This window comes from Chiloscyllium plagiosum, chromosome 19, assembly GCF_004010195.1.
Source record: "Chiloscyllium plagiosum isolate BGI_BamShark_2017 chromosome 19, ASM401019v2, whole genome shotgun sequence".
In the NCBI taxonomy this organism is placed as follows: Eukaryota; Metazoa; Chordata; class Chondrichthyes; order Orectolobiformes; family Hemiscylliidae; genus Chiloscyllium; species Chiloscyllium plagiosum.
Window position 1 is genome coordinate 7,428,054 of NC_057728.1, and position 14,804 is coordinate 7,442,857.

Consider the following 14,804-nt stretch of genomic DNA (forward strand, 5'->3'; position numbering starts at 1 on the left):
AACCTGCAATCATCTTCCTGACCTCTCCGCCCCACCCCACTCCGGCCTATCACCCTCACCTTGACCTCCCTCCACCTATCACATTTCCAAAGCCCCTCCCCCAAGTCCCTCCTCCCTACCTTTTATCTTAGCCTGCTGGACACACTTTCCCCATTCCTGAAGAAGGGCTTATGCCCGAAACGTCGATTCTCCTGTTCCTTGGATGCTGCCTGACCTGCTGCACTTTTCCAGCAACGCATTTTCAGCATACATCCACTTGACCAGAGCCAAGGCCAATTTAAATTTTATTTGATTACCAAAGAAGTTCATCTGTAACACGATTTCAGTCCTTGGGTTCCACCTTCTGCTTTATATTGGACTTCTGAATAATTGTTGTTTGAATTGATTAATAAATATTCTGTGCTCATTTCAGTGGGTTGCATTGTCTGAATTGTAAGGTTGCAGGTTAGAGCTTGTGCTCTTGTTAATCAATTGAAGAGAAAAATGAAGGTACATTAAGCACTGTATTAGTGAAGAAATCCAGGAATCGGCTTGAGAGGGTAATTATTCTAATCTGAATAATTCTATCCTGTTCAGACATTTATGACACACCTGGTGCAGAGGTATGGCCATTACTACTGTGTTACAAGACTAAGTAAAGTGGACACCGAGGTGAGGGTTGGAAGGGTAGTGGGGGAAGAGGAGGTGGAGGTTGGTGCCAGTGATGCTAGGGTGACAGTCTAATTTAAGAGGCAATGCTCCTGGAGCAGGATTTGTGCAAACCAGGAGCATCTCCAAATGAGTCTATGAAAAATATCTGCTGTTAGTACTGGGAAAACAGTTATGGTCCTCAGCTGAAGTATCTGTGTGGATTCACAAGGAGTGGTAAATGGTAAGTTTTGTGTTCCAGTGTAAGCCAACTCCCTAGCACCTGCACTATGCTGCAGTGGCTGCCAGTCGTCCTCCGCATTCAACTCTGTTGAGATTAGCAGTTCTTCGATTCCCTTGTGGCTGGAGCAAAGCGCTCGAGAACATCACTGTAAGATAGTCGCAAAGAAATACAATGGGGAATTTAGAAAAACGAGCCCTTCACCTGTTGATGTTTCAAAATGCTTTGTGATTACTAGGCCATAACCACAGTGGTAGTGATCTGTGACTGTCTCTTTATAGCCCGTCTGTGGCTTTGACTTTCTTGTGCATGGTGCACTTTTGGTCCAGTGCACAATTTAATTTTTGTAGCTAACAATGTGCCTAAAATGTACATGTTTAGTGATATCAGTATTTCACTGACAAGTATTTTGATGCACACGGCTACGTTTTTCTATTTAATGTACAGTTTTTTTTTCTGTAGTCAGCTCTATTGCTATTAGATGATGCATTCACTTAACTTGTTTTAAAGGATCCTGTTTACCAAACCACAGGAACAGCTTACAATGCAATGTCTATGACCTTGCTCAATTTGCTTGCTTACTTATCCTACTTTAGATTATGGCTTGATTTTCCAATATTTTAATTTGGGTAATAATATGTAAGAAAATTTACATGACCAAGACCCCTCAAATCTAGGGAAATTACTGTGACATGTTTTTATCTCTTTGGTCATTGCATTATCACTTTTCTTCCCCTCTAGATCATCGCTAAGTTCAGTGTTGATAACCGGACAAGAGCTTTGGTGCAAGCGTTACACAGAGCCTCTGATGTCAGAGTTTATGTTAATCGAGTCGAAGAGCTGAGTTATCACCTCCTGGAATTCCCTGAAACCCGGGCTGTGGCTGTCAAAGTAAATGAGAGGCTACCATTCTTTATTTTATTAGGAGATAGTGAACTCTGCAGATGCTAGAGAAGTCAAAGTCAATAAACTGTGGCGCTGGAAAAAGCACAGCAGGTCAAGCAGCATCTGAGGAGCAAGAGAGTTGTTTTTTTTTTTGGGCCTAACCCTTCATCAGGACTGATGAAGGATTATGCCCGAAACGTTCACTCTCTTGCTCCTCAGTTGCTGCCTGACCTGTTGTGCTTTTTCCAGTGCGACACTTCTTTGTTTTATTCAGATGAACTGGTTGAAATTTGCACAGTATGACTCTTTTGAAGTCCAACACAAAAAAACTCTGTAACCAGCTCTCCCCAAACTTGTTCCTTTGTTCCACCACACACCGGAGTGAAATTGAACACGAAGCCATTTCCCGTAGGTGTCACATCTGCGCGAAATGACCTCCCGTGGCATTGCACATAAGGTTCAAAAGACACTACAGTGTTGAATTCTAGCTGGGTGTGAGCATGGTTGGAGGATTGGTGAACTAATAGAAGACAGGGAGTTGGGAAAAAGGATGTGTTTTCAGGATGGGAGCCTGTAATGAGTGGTCTGCCATAGAGATCAGTGCGGAAGATACAATTATTTGCAGCATATATTGATGACTTAGATGAGCAAAGTTAATGTCCTGTACTACATTCCATAGATGACACAAAAATAGGTGGAAAGGTGAGCGGTGATGAGTGTCAGCAGAGGCTTATAAACAAGTTAAGTAGGTGGACAATATTTCCCATCTGGGAAGTTGTCAAATGTGAGATTATGCACATTGACCAGAAGAGAAGATGAATATTATTTAAATTGGGAAAGAAAGCAACAAGCTGCAGCTCAGAATTTTGGGAGTCATAAAGATGTACAGCATGGAAACAGACTCCTCTGTCCTATTCGTCCACGCTGACCAGATATCCCAACCTAATCTAGTCTCATTTGCCAGCACTTGGCCCATATCCCTCTAAACCCTTCCTATTCATATACCCATCCAGATGCCTTTTAAATGTTGTAATTGTACTAGCCTCCACCACTACTTGCAGCTCATTCCATTCACTTACCACCCTCTGTGTGAAAATGTTACCCCTTAGGTCCCTTTTAAATCTTTCCCCCTCACCCTAAATCTATATCCTCTAATTCTGAACACTCCCACCCCAGGGAAATGACCTTGTCTATTTACCTGATCCATGCCCCTCATGATTTTATAAACCTCTATAAGGGCACCCTTCTGCCTCCGATGCTCCAGGGAAAACAGTCCCAGCCTATTCAGCCTCTCCCCTGTAGCTCAAATCTTCCAACCCTGGCAACATCCTTGTAAATCATTTCGGAACCCTTTCAAGTTTCACAACATCTTTCTGATAGGAGGGAGACTAGAATTGCGCACACTATTCCAAAAGCGGTCTAACCAATGTCCTGCACAGCTGCAACATGACCTCCCAACTCGTATGCTCAATGCTCTGTTCAAAGTATACCAAACGCTGCCTTCACTATTCTTTCTACCTACCACTCTACTTTCAAGAAACTATGAACCTGTACTCCAAGGTCTCTTTGCCCAGCAACACTCCCCAGGACCTCACCATTAAGTGTATAAGCCTGCTCTGATTTTTCTTTCCAAAATGCAGCACCTTGCATTCCTCTAAATTAAACTCCATCTGCCACTCCTCAGTCCTCATGCATGACTCTGAAAAAGTTCAGTTGATAATAGGGAAGTAAATAGAATGTTGGTCTTTATTTCAAAGGGAATAGAGCACAAAAATAGGGAAGTTTTAATAAAACTATGCAAAACACTAGTAAGATGACACCGGGATGAGTAACTTTGAGTTCCTTATCTCAGAAAAAAATCATAGAATCCCCACAATATTGAAGCAGGCTGTTTGGCCCTTCAGGTCCACACTGACTTTCCGAAACACATCCCACCCAGTCCCACTCCCATACCCTATTCCTGCAGCACTGCATTCCCCATGGCTAATCCACCTAACCTGCACGCCTTTGGACTGCGAGAGGAGACTGGACCACCTAGAGGAAGCCCACACAGACAGTGGGAGAATGTGCAATTACCACACAGATAATTGTCCAAGGTTGGAATCGAATCCAAGTCTCTGGCACTGTGAGGCAGTAGTGCTAACCACTGAGCTATCATGCCACCACGTCAGTTTTTTGAAATGGATTCCTTACCACAGATGTTAGACTCTCTGCCTGTAGTTTCCTGGTTTATTACTACCTTCGTGAATCTTGGTGCAGCGTGAACTGACTTCAATCCTCTGACATCCCTCCTGCAGCCAAAGAGGATTTGAAAATTAATGTCCTTGCCCTCACAATCTCTCCCTTGTCTCCTTCACCTGGGCCTAGGGATTTAGTTACTTTCAAGCATGCTAAAACAGCTAATACCTCCTCCTTCTCATTGCTATCATTCAAATAAATCACAGTTTCTCTTCCTGATTTCTGTATCTATGTTGTCCTTCTCTACATTGATTGCAGATGTAAAGTATCCATTTAAAACCTTTTTTTAAACTCATTTGTTGGATGTGGACATCACTGGCTGGGTCAGCATTTATTGCCCGTCCTTAGTTGCCTTTGCGAAGTTGGTGGTGAGCTGCCTTCTTGAACCACTCCAGTCCACTTGCAATTCCACCAGGGAGGGAATTCCAGGAGTTTGACCCAGTGACAGTGAAGGAGTGGTGATATGTACCAAGTCAGGAAGATGAGTAGCTTGGAGGGAACTTGCGTGTAGTGGTGTTCCCATGGATCTGCTGCTCTTGTCCTTCCAGATGGAAGTGATTCTGGGTATGGAAGGTGCTGACTGAGGATCTTTGGTGAATTTCTGCAGTGCATCTTGTAGATGGTACACACTGCTGCTACTGTACATTAGTAGCGGATGCTTGTGGATGTCATGTCAAACAAGTAGGCTGCTTTATCCTGGATGGTGTCAAGCTTCTTGTGTTGTTGGAACTGCACCCATCCAGGCAAGTGGGGAGTATTTCAGCACATTCCAAATTTGTAACTTGGAGATGGTGGACGGGCTTCGGGGTGTTAGTAGCTAAGTTATTATAAAATATTAATATTATGTAGGTATACTTGTAAAATGTAATTTGAATTGAAACTAATGTTTCAGTTAATGTGAAAAATCTCAGGCTGGGATGAGAATATGAACATCTTGCTGTGCAAGAAGTCAAGGCAGGGAAGTGAGCATGCTTCTTAGAGGGAGGGAAGGGAAGGGAAAGAAACAAAGTTGACAATATCTGTATCTGAAGCATAGTTTTAAACTTAATTGCGAGTCACTTGTTTGCTCACTATGTGTTCACATGCATTCAGGCTATGTGATTCCAAACTGAAGACTCTTGAGAGCTCCACAGTGTGGTCAGGATGTGCAACTGCAGATAGACCAAAAACCAGTGTGAGACATGGAAAAATCAGATTAAAAATAGAACAGATAGGCATCGTTCAGTTAATGTGGGAAAATTCATATAGAATTTTTGAATGGAATGACAACTGCAGATGATATTCTAAATACTGCTTGCATTCTCACCTTTATAATTGCTATCACTAGGATTCTATAAACTGTAATGGAGGAGTGCTGGGTCAACTGTTTAGTTGAATTGAACGCGCCCAGCAGTACACTTAATTATATCTTTTATCCTTTTAAAAAAAAATTGAGTTTTGTCTTGAGAAATCAACATTTGAGCTCATAGTGGCAGGGTGAAGTTCTAATGGCTACAAGATCCGTAACTAGTGCACATAATTATCTGAGTAATATATAGTGATGAAACTAGACTGTTAGATTAGAATCAAGCTACACATGTTCAAATGTGCTTGATTACAATCTCTTTCCCCCACTTCCCTTACAAATATCAATGACTGAAAAATACAAATGTTCTAGTTCGCTCAACTTTGTTAGTGAGTTCCACATTCTTGCCACTCTGCTTAGTGAAGTCAGTACTTGCTCTTTTGATTTTGATTTTTAGTGACTACCTCATATTAGTGGCCTCTAGTTTCCTTCCCATCCATGAGGGACAACATTTGTATCAGTGTATTGGAACCTTTCATAAGTTTCCAGATTTCAATTTGGCTGTTTCTGGCCTTTCTTTCTCAGGTGGAAAATCCTTTGGTTCGTCCTGATTTGCACCTCTTCCACTGCCTCTACTTACCCTTAATACAGTGACCGGAACTGTACAGATATTCGACATGCATTTAGCGAAGCCTTTTTGCTTTCAGTTCTAGAAATAAACCCTGGTACTTGGATTGCTTTTATTATGTCATAATTAACCTACATGAAAAGTTTCAGTAATCTGTGCATTTGCATTCTCTAGTGCATTTGCATTCTCTAATCCTTTTGCATGTCCGGTCCAGTTATTTAATTAAAAGCAAATTACTGCGGATGCTGGAATCTGAAACCAGAAGAGAAAATGCTGGGAAATCTCAGCAGGTCTGGCAGCATCTGTAAGGAGAGCAAAGAGCTGATGTTTCGAGTCTAACTGACCTTTTGTCAAAGCTACTTGTCAAAACTAGCTTTGACAAAGGGTCAGTTAGACTCAACGTCAGCTCTTTTCTCTCCTTACAGATGCTTCCAGACCTGCTGAGATTTTCCAGCATTTTCTCTTTTGGTTCCAGTTATTTAATTGTCTTATTTCTCAAAATGTAATACCTCCCACTTCAAACTGCATTTGATTCTCTTGTTCATTCAGCCAGTTTATTAAACATAGATTAATACGGGTATCTGTCTGAAGTAGGGAAGTTTGAGTCATTCATTTGATATTTCTGCTATATTAATGTAATTATAGAATTTTTAATTACTATTTCTGATATATGTTGACCACCACTCTGTTTACGTCCTGAAAGAAAATGTTTGTTCAATATTTCTGCTATTTTGCTATAACAGTGGTTTCTAACAATGGCCCTGTTCACATCTTGATTTTACATTCATTTATCTGCCTGTGGAATGCCACACTATTTTGTTTAGAGTTCCTTGCTGAGTACGATTTGTTTAAATAATTAAATAATAGATTAAATAAATGGGCAAAATTGGAAAAGAAATATGACTTCAAACAGAGGGGTAGCTACATCTAACAAAATAAGGAAATTAGAGGTTTTAATCTTGTTGCAGTTTACACCTGACTGATTTGATTTGCTGGTAATATTTTCAGTGGTTGAGGTAGTTCACAAAGGAACAACAAATTATACAACTCCAACTTTTGAAGAAAGAGGCAGCTTGTATGACCTTCTTTGAACAGACTGAGTACTCCAAATTTTCACTGACTATAATGTCCACAGACGTTTGAAATGCACAATTTCATCACTTAAAGAAAAAGTGATTTATCTTGGATTCTTCAATTTCAAACAGTAGCAAGTTGTGGTGGAGGCCTCAGTGGGAAGATTTCAAGTCCGGTTGGCAGTCAGTGACTAGGCATGGCAGTCAAAATGCTGACATTACTGCTCAGTCTGCTCAAAATAGACCTCCAGTTAAAGTTGGAATGAGTTTTTAAATGTCTATTCCAGTAAAAAGCTAAATTTAATTATAGTATATTAGATACTGCCATTATACTCTCCAAAACCCATTTGAATACTTAAATAAGTTCCCCAGAGAGCTTTCTGTGGGTAGCTGCAAGCCACTTTATTCATGGATATTTCTATTTTAGCAGGAATAGCTAGCCATATTGTCTTTTTTATTGTGTTAAATATTTGTTACAACTCTTATAATGAAGACTGAGTTTTTAAAATGGTCTTATTCTTTTAAAACAGGAGAAAATAATTCCTTGCTTGCTGCGTCTGAGGCAAGCAAATGATGAAACTCTTCAGAATGCAGTCAGGGAGGCACTGGCTTTGATTGGATATACAGACCCAATAAAAGGCCGTGGCATTAGAGTTCTGACTATTGATGGAGGAGGGACGAGGTAATTGAACTTCTGATTTTAATGTTTCAAGTGAGGCTTGTAATATTACATCAGAGTAACTCTTCCATTTGTCTTTTTCAATCAGCATAGTCAAGTCCCAGAGGACCATAGGGTTAGTGGAGAGTTTAACCTGAGGGTCTGGGATTCTTGGTCCGGGGACAGAATCCACATCATTGGAATCGCACTGTATCGCAAATCAGCCATCCAGCCAACTGAGCTAATCAATCTAACTAAGGTCACCTTGAAGGTCTGCCTTCTCATTCTCACTCCTTGCCTCTGAGACACTGGGATCCTCCGGTTAAGCTTAACACCAGTCGTGTTTCTCTCATGAGGGAGGAGCCTTGTGATCCTCTGGGACTATGGTGACTTTAACTGACCTAAAATTGAGCTTTTTGTTCAAGGTTTCTGCTGCTTTCTGGCTGGCTGCTTCAATATAGCTTTGATGTTTGACTTGATCTTTCCTGTTGGAGGGCTGGTTGTTGCATACTGAGCTCAATCACTGCTTAGGTTTTGCAAGGTCTATCCAAAGCAATATGTCTCTGATTTTAACCAATAATGATGTTGTTAATGAATTGGGGAAGGAACGTTTGTTAGTTGTGTTGCATTTTTACTAACATTTGGATTCAAATTCATTCCACATCTATGGAATGATGGTTTCACACTAAGAGTGCTGCACAGCAATACACTGCCCAACCTCATCCTGCTTAAATAGATGGTGTATGTTGGTCATTAAGTGTTCAAAGTCTTTCTTGAATGTCATAATGCAGATAGGGAGAGTATAAATATCACACTGCTACTTTGCAAGTTCTGAAGTTCCGTTCCTGAAAAAGAGAGTAAGTTTTGAAAATCTATGTGTGAGGAGTATAAATGAGTCCTAAAGTGAAGAATTTTAGTTGATGCAAAACAAAATACACCAATTACCATTACCCATTTGTTCAAAACAAAGCTAATGTTTTTTAAACCACCACATAGATATTTTCATTCCTTTTGAAAATAACTGAAAGTTCATTGTCTGTTTGCAGTGAGGGACCTATGCTTCTTTACAGTTCACAGAAACTCTCTAGTTTTATTTTATGGGTCTGTTAGAGCAGAAGGACTTTTCAGTCAGTGGGCATGCTTTGTGAGGGATGTCAGTTCTAGATGCTGACTTGTATGTTCACTGGAAACCAAAATGTTTACAAACAAGAGAAGAGATTTATTCCTCCTTAAAAGGGAAGCGTAAACCTGCTGCTGGCTGCATTTAAAACAATATGGGGGTTGAGAGTGTGGTGCTGGAAAAGGACAACAGGTCAGGCAGCATCCGAGGAGCAGGCGAATCAACGTTTCGGGCAAGAGCCCTTCATCAGGGCTTCTGATTCCTGATTGCCTAAACGTCGATTCTCCTGCTCCTCGGATGCTGCCTGGGCTGTGCTTTTCCAGCACCACACTCTCAACTGATCTCCAGCATCTGCAGTCCTCACTTTTTCTCCCAGATTAAAACAATATGACCTTGCCTAAAGAATAAAGTTAAAAGTTGAAACGGTGAATTGTGATTGAGCTCAGGAAAGCAGCAGGGAAAACCTTCAGAGTTGCAGCTCCAATGTTAGAGAATGATGTCACTGTCAAAGTAGCCAGGATGAACTTTCTGGATCCTCACATGCTGTGCCACTTGAAAAGATTAAACAGATTTTTGATCTCCAAGGGAGTTGATGCTCATTAAAGTAGACAAAGTATATTTAAGACCACAGTCTGATCAGTAATTCTTTCATATGGGCACCAGCATTTGTTGCCCATCCTCAATTGCTCTTGAACTAAGTGTCTAATTGCACCATTTGAGACAGCTGGTAAGTGTTACCCACATTTCTGTAGGGACAGAGTCACAAGTAGGCCAAATCAGCTATGGATGGTAGGTTTTCCTTTCCTAGATGGGTTTCATTGACAATAGATTACAGTTTCATGATCACCTTCCTGGGACTGATTTTCAACTCCAAGTTTTATCAATTTTTAAGAATTTCACAGGGCCTATAGGAGGATTGAAACCAGGTCTCCAGAATGCGAGCCAACTAATCCAGTGGTGTCACCATGACATCATGGTCTCCCGTATGAAGGGCAGAGCAAGCTTGATGTCCTATTCCTGTCCTTCTTTCTTATGTTCTTAAGATAGCCATTATGGTTAGTGGCTCTCTGAATTTTCCCTATGTTCTGACAAATTAATGAAATAAATTTTTGATCCAGTAAAAATGTAGTGTGAATGGTGGTCCATTCCTTGAAGCAACCACCTGTATTCAAAACCAGGTCTGCGCATATTTAATTTTTTATTGTCATGGCAGTTACTGCACTCCCATAGACTTTCAAAGACTGTTTGTTTTCTCTCAAGGAATAATTGAGAGGACCTACTGTAAATTTGTTTATCATTTGTATTGCCTACAGATTATTTGAGCTTACAGATAAGATGCAATAAACATGCATGTAGCTTTCATTTAGAACAAAATCCAAAGCCATCACCATTTTACAATTGAAATAAAACTTGTGTCACCAATATACTCATTAAGACCATAAGATATAGCTGCAAAATTAGGCCATTAAGTCTGCTCTGCAATGGCTGATACACTTCTCAACCTCATTCTCCTGCCTTTTTCTCCATAACCCTTGAATCCTTACTAATCATGAACCTATTTATCTCTCTGCTCCACAGTCACTATATCCAGATATCTTACTGTCCTGTAACTTTCAAAAACATCTCCCCCATCTTTTGAGATTCCATTGAATAGAGATCCAGGAATCTCAGCTGTTCCTCATGACAAGCACATTATTCCCAAGATCTCCAAGGCCAGCGCATCCTTCCTTTGAAACAAAACACAAAACTGCTGATGATACTCCAAATGTAGTTTTATATAGAGCCAGAACCTTTTGCAGCCTCAGCAATGCATCCCTACCCTTGTATTCTAGCCCTCTTGAAATGAATGTTAATATTGCATTTGGCTTCCTAACTGCAAGCTGAACTTGCTTGTTAATGTCAAGAGAATCCTGAACTAGAATGCCTCAATCCCTTCAAAATGTATTACCTTACACTTTGCCACATTGTATTCCATTTGCCTACTCTCCTAGCCTATCAAATTCTTCTGCAATCTCTGTATTATCTGCAAATTTTGCCACAGTGCCCTCAGTTCCTTTGTCCAGATCACTAATCAATAACATGAATAGTTGTGGTCTGAACACTGAACCCTGCAGAACACCACTAGTCACTTACTGCCACCCTGAAAAAGATCGCTTTATTGCCCCTCTCTGCCTTCTACCAGTCAGCTGATTCTCTATCCATGCCAATGTCTTTCCCCTAATGCCATGGCCTCTTATTTAGAATCTTTTTCTATCCTAAATGGCTTTTCTCATCTTGGCTGGATATGTAATACCTGTTGAGAAACCTGGTCGAGGGTGTGCTGTTGCAAATTATTTTCATGCTAAATAGGTGATCAACTTTGTGATATAGGAAAGAAGACTGCAATCAAATAATTATCTAGGGATTCTGGATGGAGCAGGATTACTGGGCTGAATTCATTTGTGCAGAACTTTCTTATTCAGTCATTTCTGTTTCCAGTTTACCAGGAATGTCAACTTTCCTGGGAGCTGGTCCTGCAGAGTTTGGTAGAGGTCATGCCCCCCCACCCCCACCAAAAAAAAATTGGCTCCAGCAGTTCAGAAAGTAGCTCACCACTCATATCAAAGTTGATTATTGATGTTCAATAAATCATGGTCTAGTCAACAATAACCCTCCTCTGAAAGAATTTTAAAAACCATAGAGAGCTGGCAGATAAATTTCTGACTTCTGGCTCTCCACTTGAGGTATTAGACTCATTCAAGGCCAATTTGATCATTTGTGACCATCCAGCTCTTTACTGGAGCTCTTAGTTTACCATGGGTGTTTTACCTCCTGATGGTACTCTGTACATTGAGGCATCACTTGTTTCCGCAATATTGATATCAACTTTGTACAAATACCGAGACAAAAACGTGACAAATTCAAATCTGTTTAAACACATACATAAAATAGTTTCCCTACTACCTTGTGGTTAGTCATTCTGTATTAAATGCTTCATTCTCAATGTGATTGTCACAAATGGCAAATATTCTGCTGTTGCAGCAGGCAACTTTAGAAATGTGTCCGTTATTTGCATTGTGAGCATTAGAAAGTAATGGTTATGGTGCAGCGAGTAGAATGGAACATTTTGTTTGCAACAATAGCGTTTGTTGCACCATCCAGTTTAGATATTTCTAGCGTTTACAGAAAAGGCATGAACTTACAAATAGAAATACCCCGCACAGATAATGAGAGAAGTGTTTTATTTGTTATAGGGGACTGGTTGCTCTTCAGACCCTTCGTAAACTTGAAGAACTGACAGGAAAACAAGTCTATCAACTCTTTGACTACATCTGTGGGGTTAGCACAGGTAGGTGTTGTGTGACCATAAGACAAAGAAACAGAAGTAGATCATTTGGTCTATTGAGTCCACTTTGCCATTTGATGAGATCATGGTAATCTGACCATTCTCTTCACTTTGACTCTATCTGCCTTTTCCCCATAACTCTCGATTCTCTGATTATCAACTAAATTAGACTTTGAATGTACTTAACAATCTAATCTTGATACTCTTTGCGACAAAGAATTCTATAGCCTTATGACCCACTGATAGAAAAAAAATAATACACCTCATCTTTGTCTTAAAATGGGCAAGCCTTTACTGTGAGATTATGTTCTTTGGTCCTAGGTTTTCTCCGCAAAAGCAAACGATCTCTCCACATCTAGGAGAGTGAGGACTGCAGATGCTGGGGATCAGAGCTTAAAAATGTGTTGCTGGAAAAGCGCAGCAGGTCAGGCAGCATCCCAGGAGCAGGGGGATCGACGTTTCTTATGCCCGAAACGTCGATTCTCCTTCTCTTTTGATGCTGCCTGACCTGCTGCGCTTTTCCAGCAACACATTTTTAAGATCTCTCCACATCTACTGTGTTAAGCCCCCGCAGAATTTATATAGTCCAATAAAGTTTCCTTATTCTTCTAAACTTGAATGAGTGCAAGCCCAACCAACACAACCATATAATAAAATCTCTCCATACCCAGTATTAGCCCAGTGAACCTTTTTCTGGACTGCTTCCAATGCCAGTATATCTATCCTTAGATAAGGAGACCAAAACTGGTCACAATGTTCCAGCTGTGACCTGATTAGTGCCTTGTTTTAGCTTGAAATAAAGGCCAACATTCTATTTACCTTCCCTATTTCCTGCTGAATGTCAGTACTAGTTCTTTGTGGTTCATGTGCAAGGACCCCCAAATCCTTCTGTGCTGCAGCTTTCTGCCACTTCTTTCCATGGATGGAAGACTCTAAACAGGCTTCAGTTGAAACAAGAGCCATTTAGCCCCCCTGAGTCTGTTTCAGTTCTATTCCCTTCAAATCATTGTACTGATTTTCTGGATAACCTGCTCTGCTTGCGAGGGAAGTTTTCTGCCAGCCTCTAATTTAGCCTAAAAATCTTACCAGGAGCTCAACTGTGGGGATCTGTCGCCTGCAATAATTGGTGACACTGCTGTAGAGTCAAGTCTCTGAGATGAGAAATTGATCTTGCCAGACCACTAACCTGTGTGTGTCACAGTTAAACTTGATGTGGAGGAGCCAGTGTTGAACTGAGGTGGACAAAGTTAAAAATCACAATACCAGGTTATGGTCCAACAGGTTTATTTGGAAGCACTAGCTTTTAAAGCACTGCTTCTTCATCAGGTGGTTGTGATGCAGAACTATAAGACACAGAATTTATAGCAAAGGATTACATCTCCTGCAGCTGAAATGATATATTGAACAAACCTAGATTGGTAAGTCGTTCATCTTTTAGAATGGGTTTGCTGGTTTCAGTTCTTTAATATGTAAATCCCAGAATTTCTTTTAAGTCACATTCTCATGATAACTTAATGTTTTATAACAAAAGATGACAATGCCTTAAAGGTGTGAGGCTAGAGCCCAAACTTGAGTCAAACTGATTCTATTTCCAAAGTGGAATTTACAAAATATTACATAGATTACATAGTCTGCAGGTTCTGCATTTTGTGAACACAATAGAATGTATTTGCAAATATAAAAGCTTTAAAAGAAGTTATTGGATTTATATATTAATGAACTGAAACCAGCAAATTCTTTCTAAAAGATGAAAGACTTAGCACACTCGGTTTATTCAATATATCGTTTCAGATGTGTGAGACTGTAATCTTTTGCTATAAATTCTGTGTTTTATGGTTCTGCATCACAATCACCTGATGAAGAAACAGTGCTCTGAGAGCTAGTGCTTCCAAATAAACCTGTTGAACTATAACCTGGTATTGTGTGATTTTTAACACTTAAACTTGTATTTGGGGCATTAACTAATCTTCCAAGTTATTACAGCAGTGGAAACTATAAATGTAATTCAGCTCTGAGCTAGTATGTAGTTGTATAGGAGATGGATCTTGGCAAAATGTTTAAATAAACAAGGTGTTGCCCCCCCCCCCTTTCCATTTAAGGGAAGAATATTCCTTCTTTCAAGAAATTGAGGTTAATGCTGCAAAAGATGAATCGTGGGATGAAAATGCTTAATGAATCTGATGGTGCTGGTTGATTTTACAGCAAGTTGTTACATCTCTTGCAAATTCTAGCCGATAACTATATTTCACCAATAAGTCTCCCTTGAAATAATGTAACTATTTACAAATAATTCAATGCTTTTGCATGAAAATTTCAACTCTCACCAAATCCTGTTCACCCATTACACATTTTGCTCAATAAGTGAGATTGGCCGATTACGTATTATCTGGTCAAGAAGTGCTTTACTTGTAATTAAGAATGAAAATTTTGCAAGCCCTTCATGAGCTTATTGTTCCCTATTTCTGTAATCTCTTTCAACAATGTTTTACGATCTCTGCTGTCATTTAATTCTGATTTCCTGATTTCCCTGATTTTAATTGCTCTGCTGCTGGAAGCCAAGCCCTATGCTCTGAAATTCACTCTAGTTCTTCACTACGTTTTCCTCTTTGAAGACATTCTTTAAAACTTCTTCTTTGACTTAGTTCATTGCCTACTATGTTCAACTTGTTTGATATTTTGTTTGATATTGTCCCTGTGAAGTATCTTGGAACATGTTAATATGCA

General features: G+C 40.0%; 1 protein-coding gene across 1 annotated transcript in view; it reads left to right on the forward strand.

Moving 5' to 3' along the window:
* Positions 1 to 14,804, forward strand: part of pnpla8 (patatin-like phospholipase domain containing 8) — a 72,468-nt gene that overhangs the window by 11,828 nt on the left and 45,836 nt on the right. Inside the window, exons 3-5 of the mRNA XM_043709010.1 lie at positions 1,610 to 1,759; positions 7,508 to 7,659; positions 11,989 to 12,083. Of these exons, the coding sequence (XP_043564945.1) occupies positions 1,610 to 1,759; positions 7,508 to 7,659; positions 11,989 to 12,083 (397 nt within the window). The remainder of the gene's footprint in view (positions 1 to 1,609; positions 1,760 to 7,507; positions 7,660 to 11,988; positions 12,084 to 14,804) is intronic.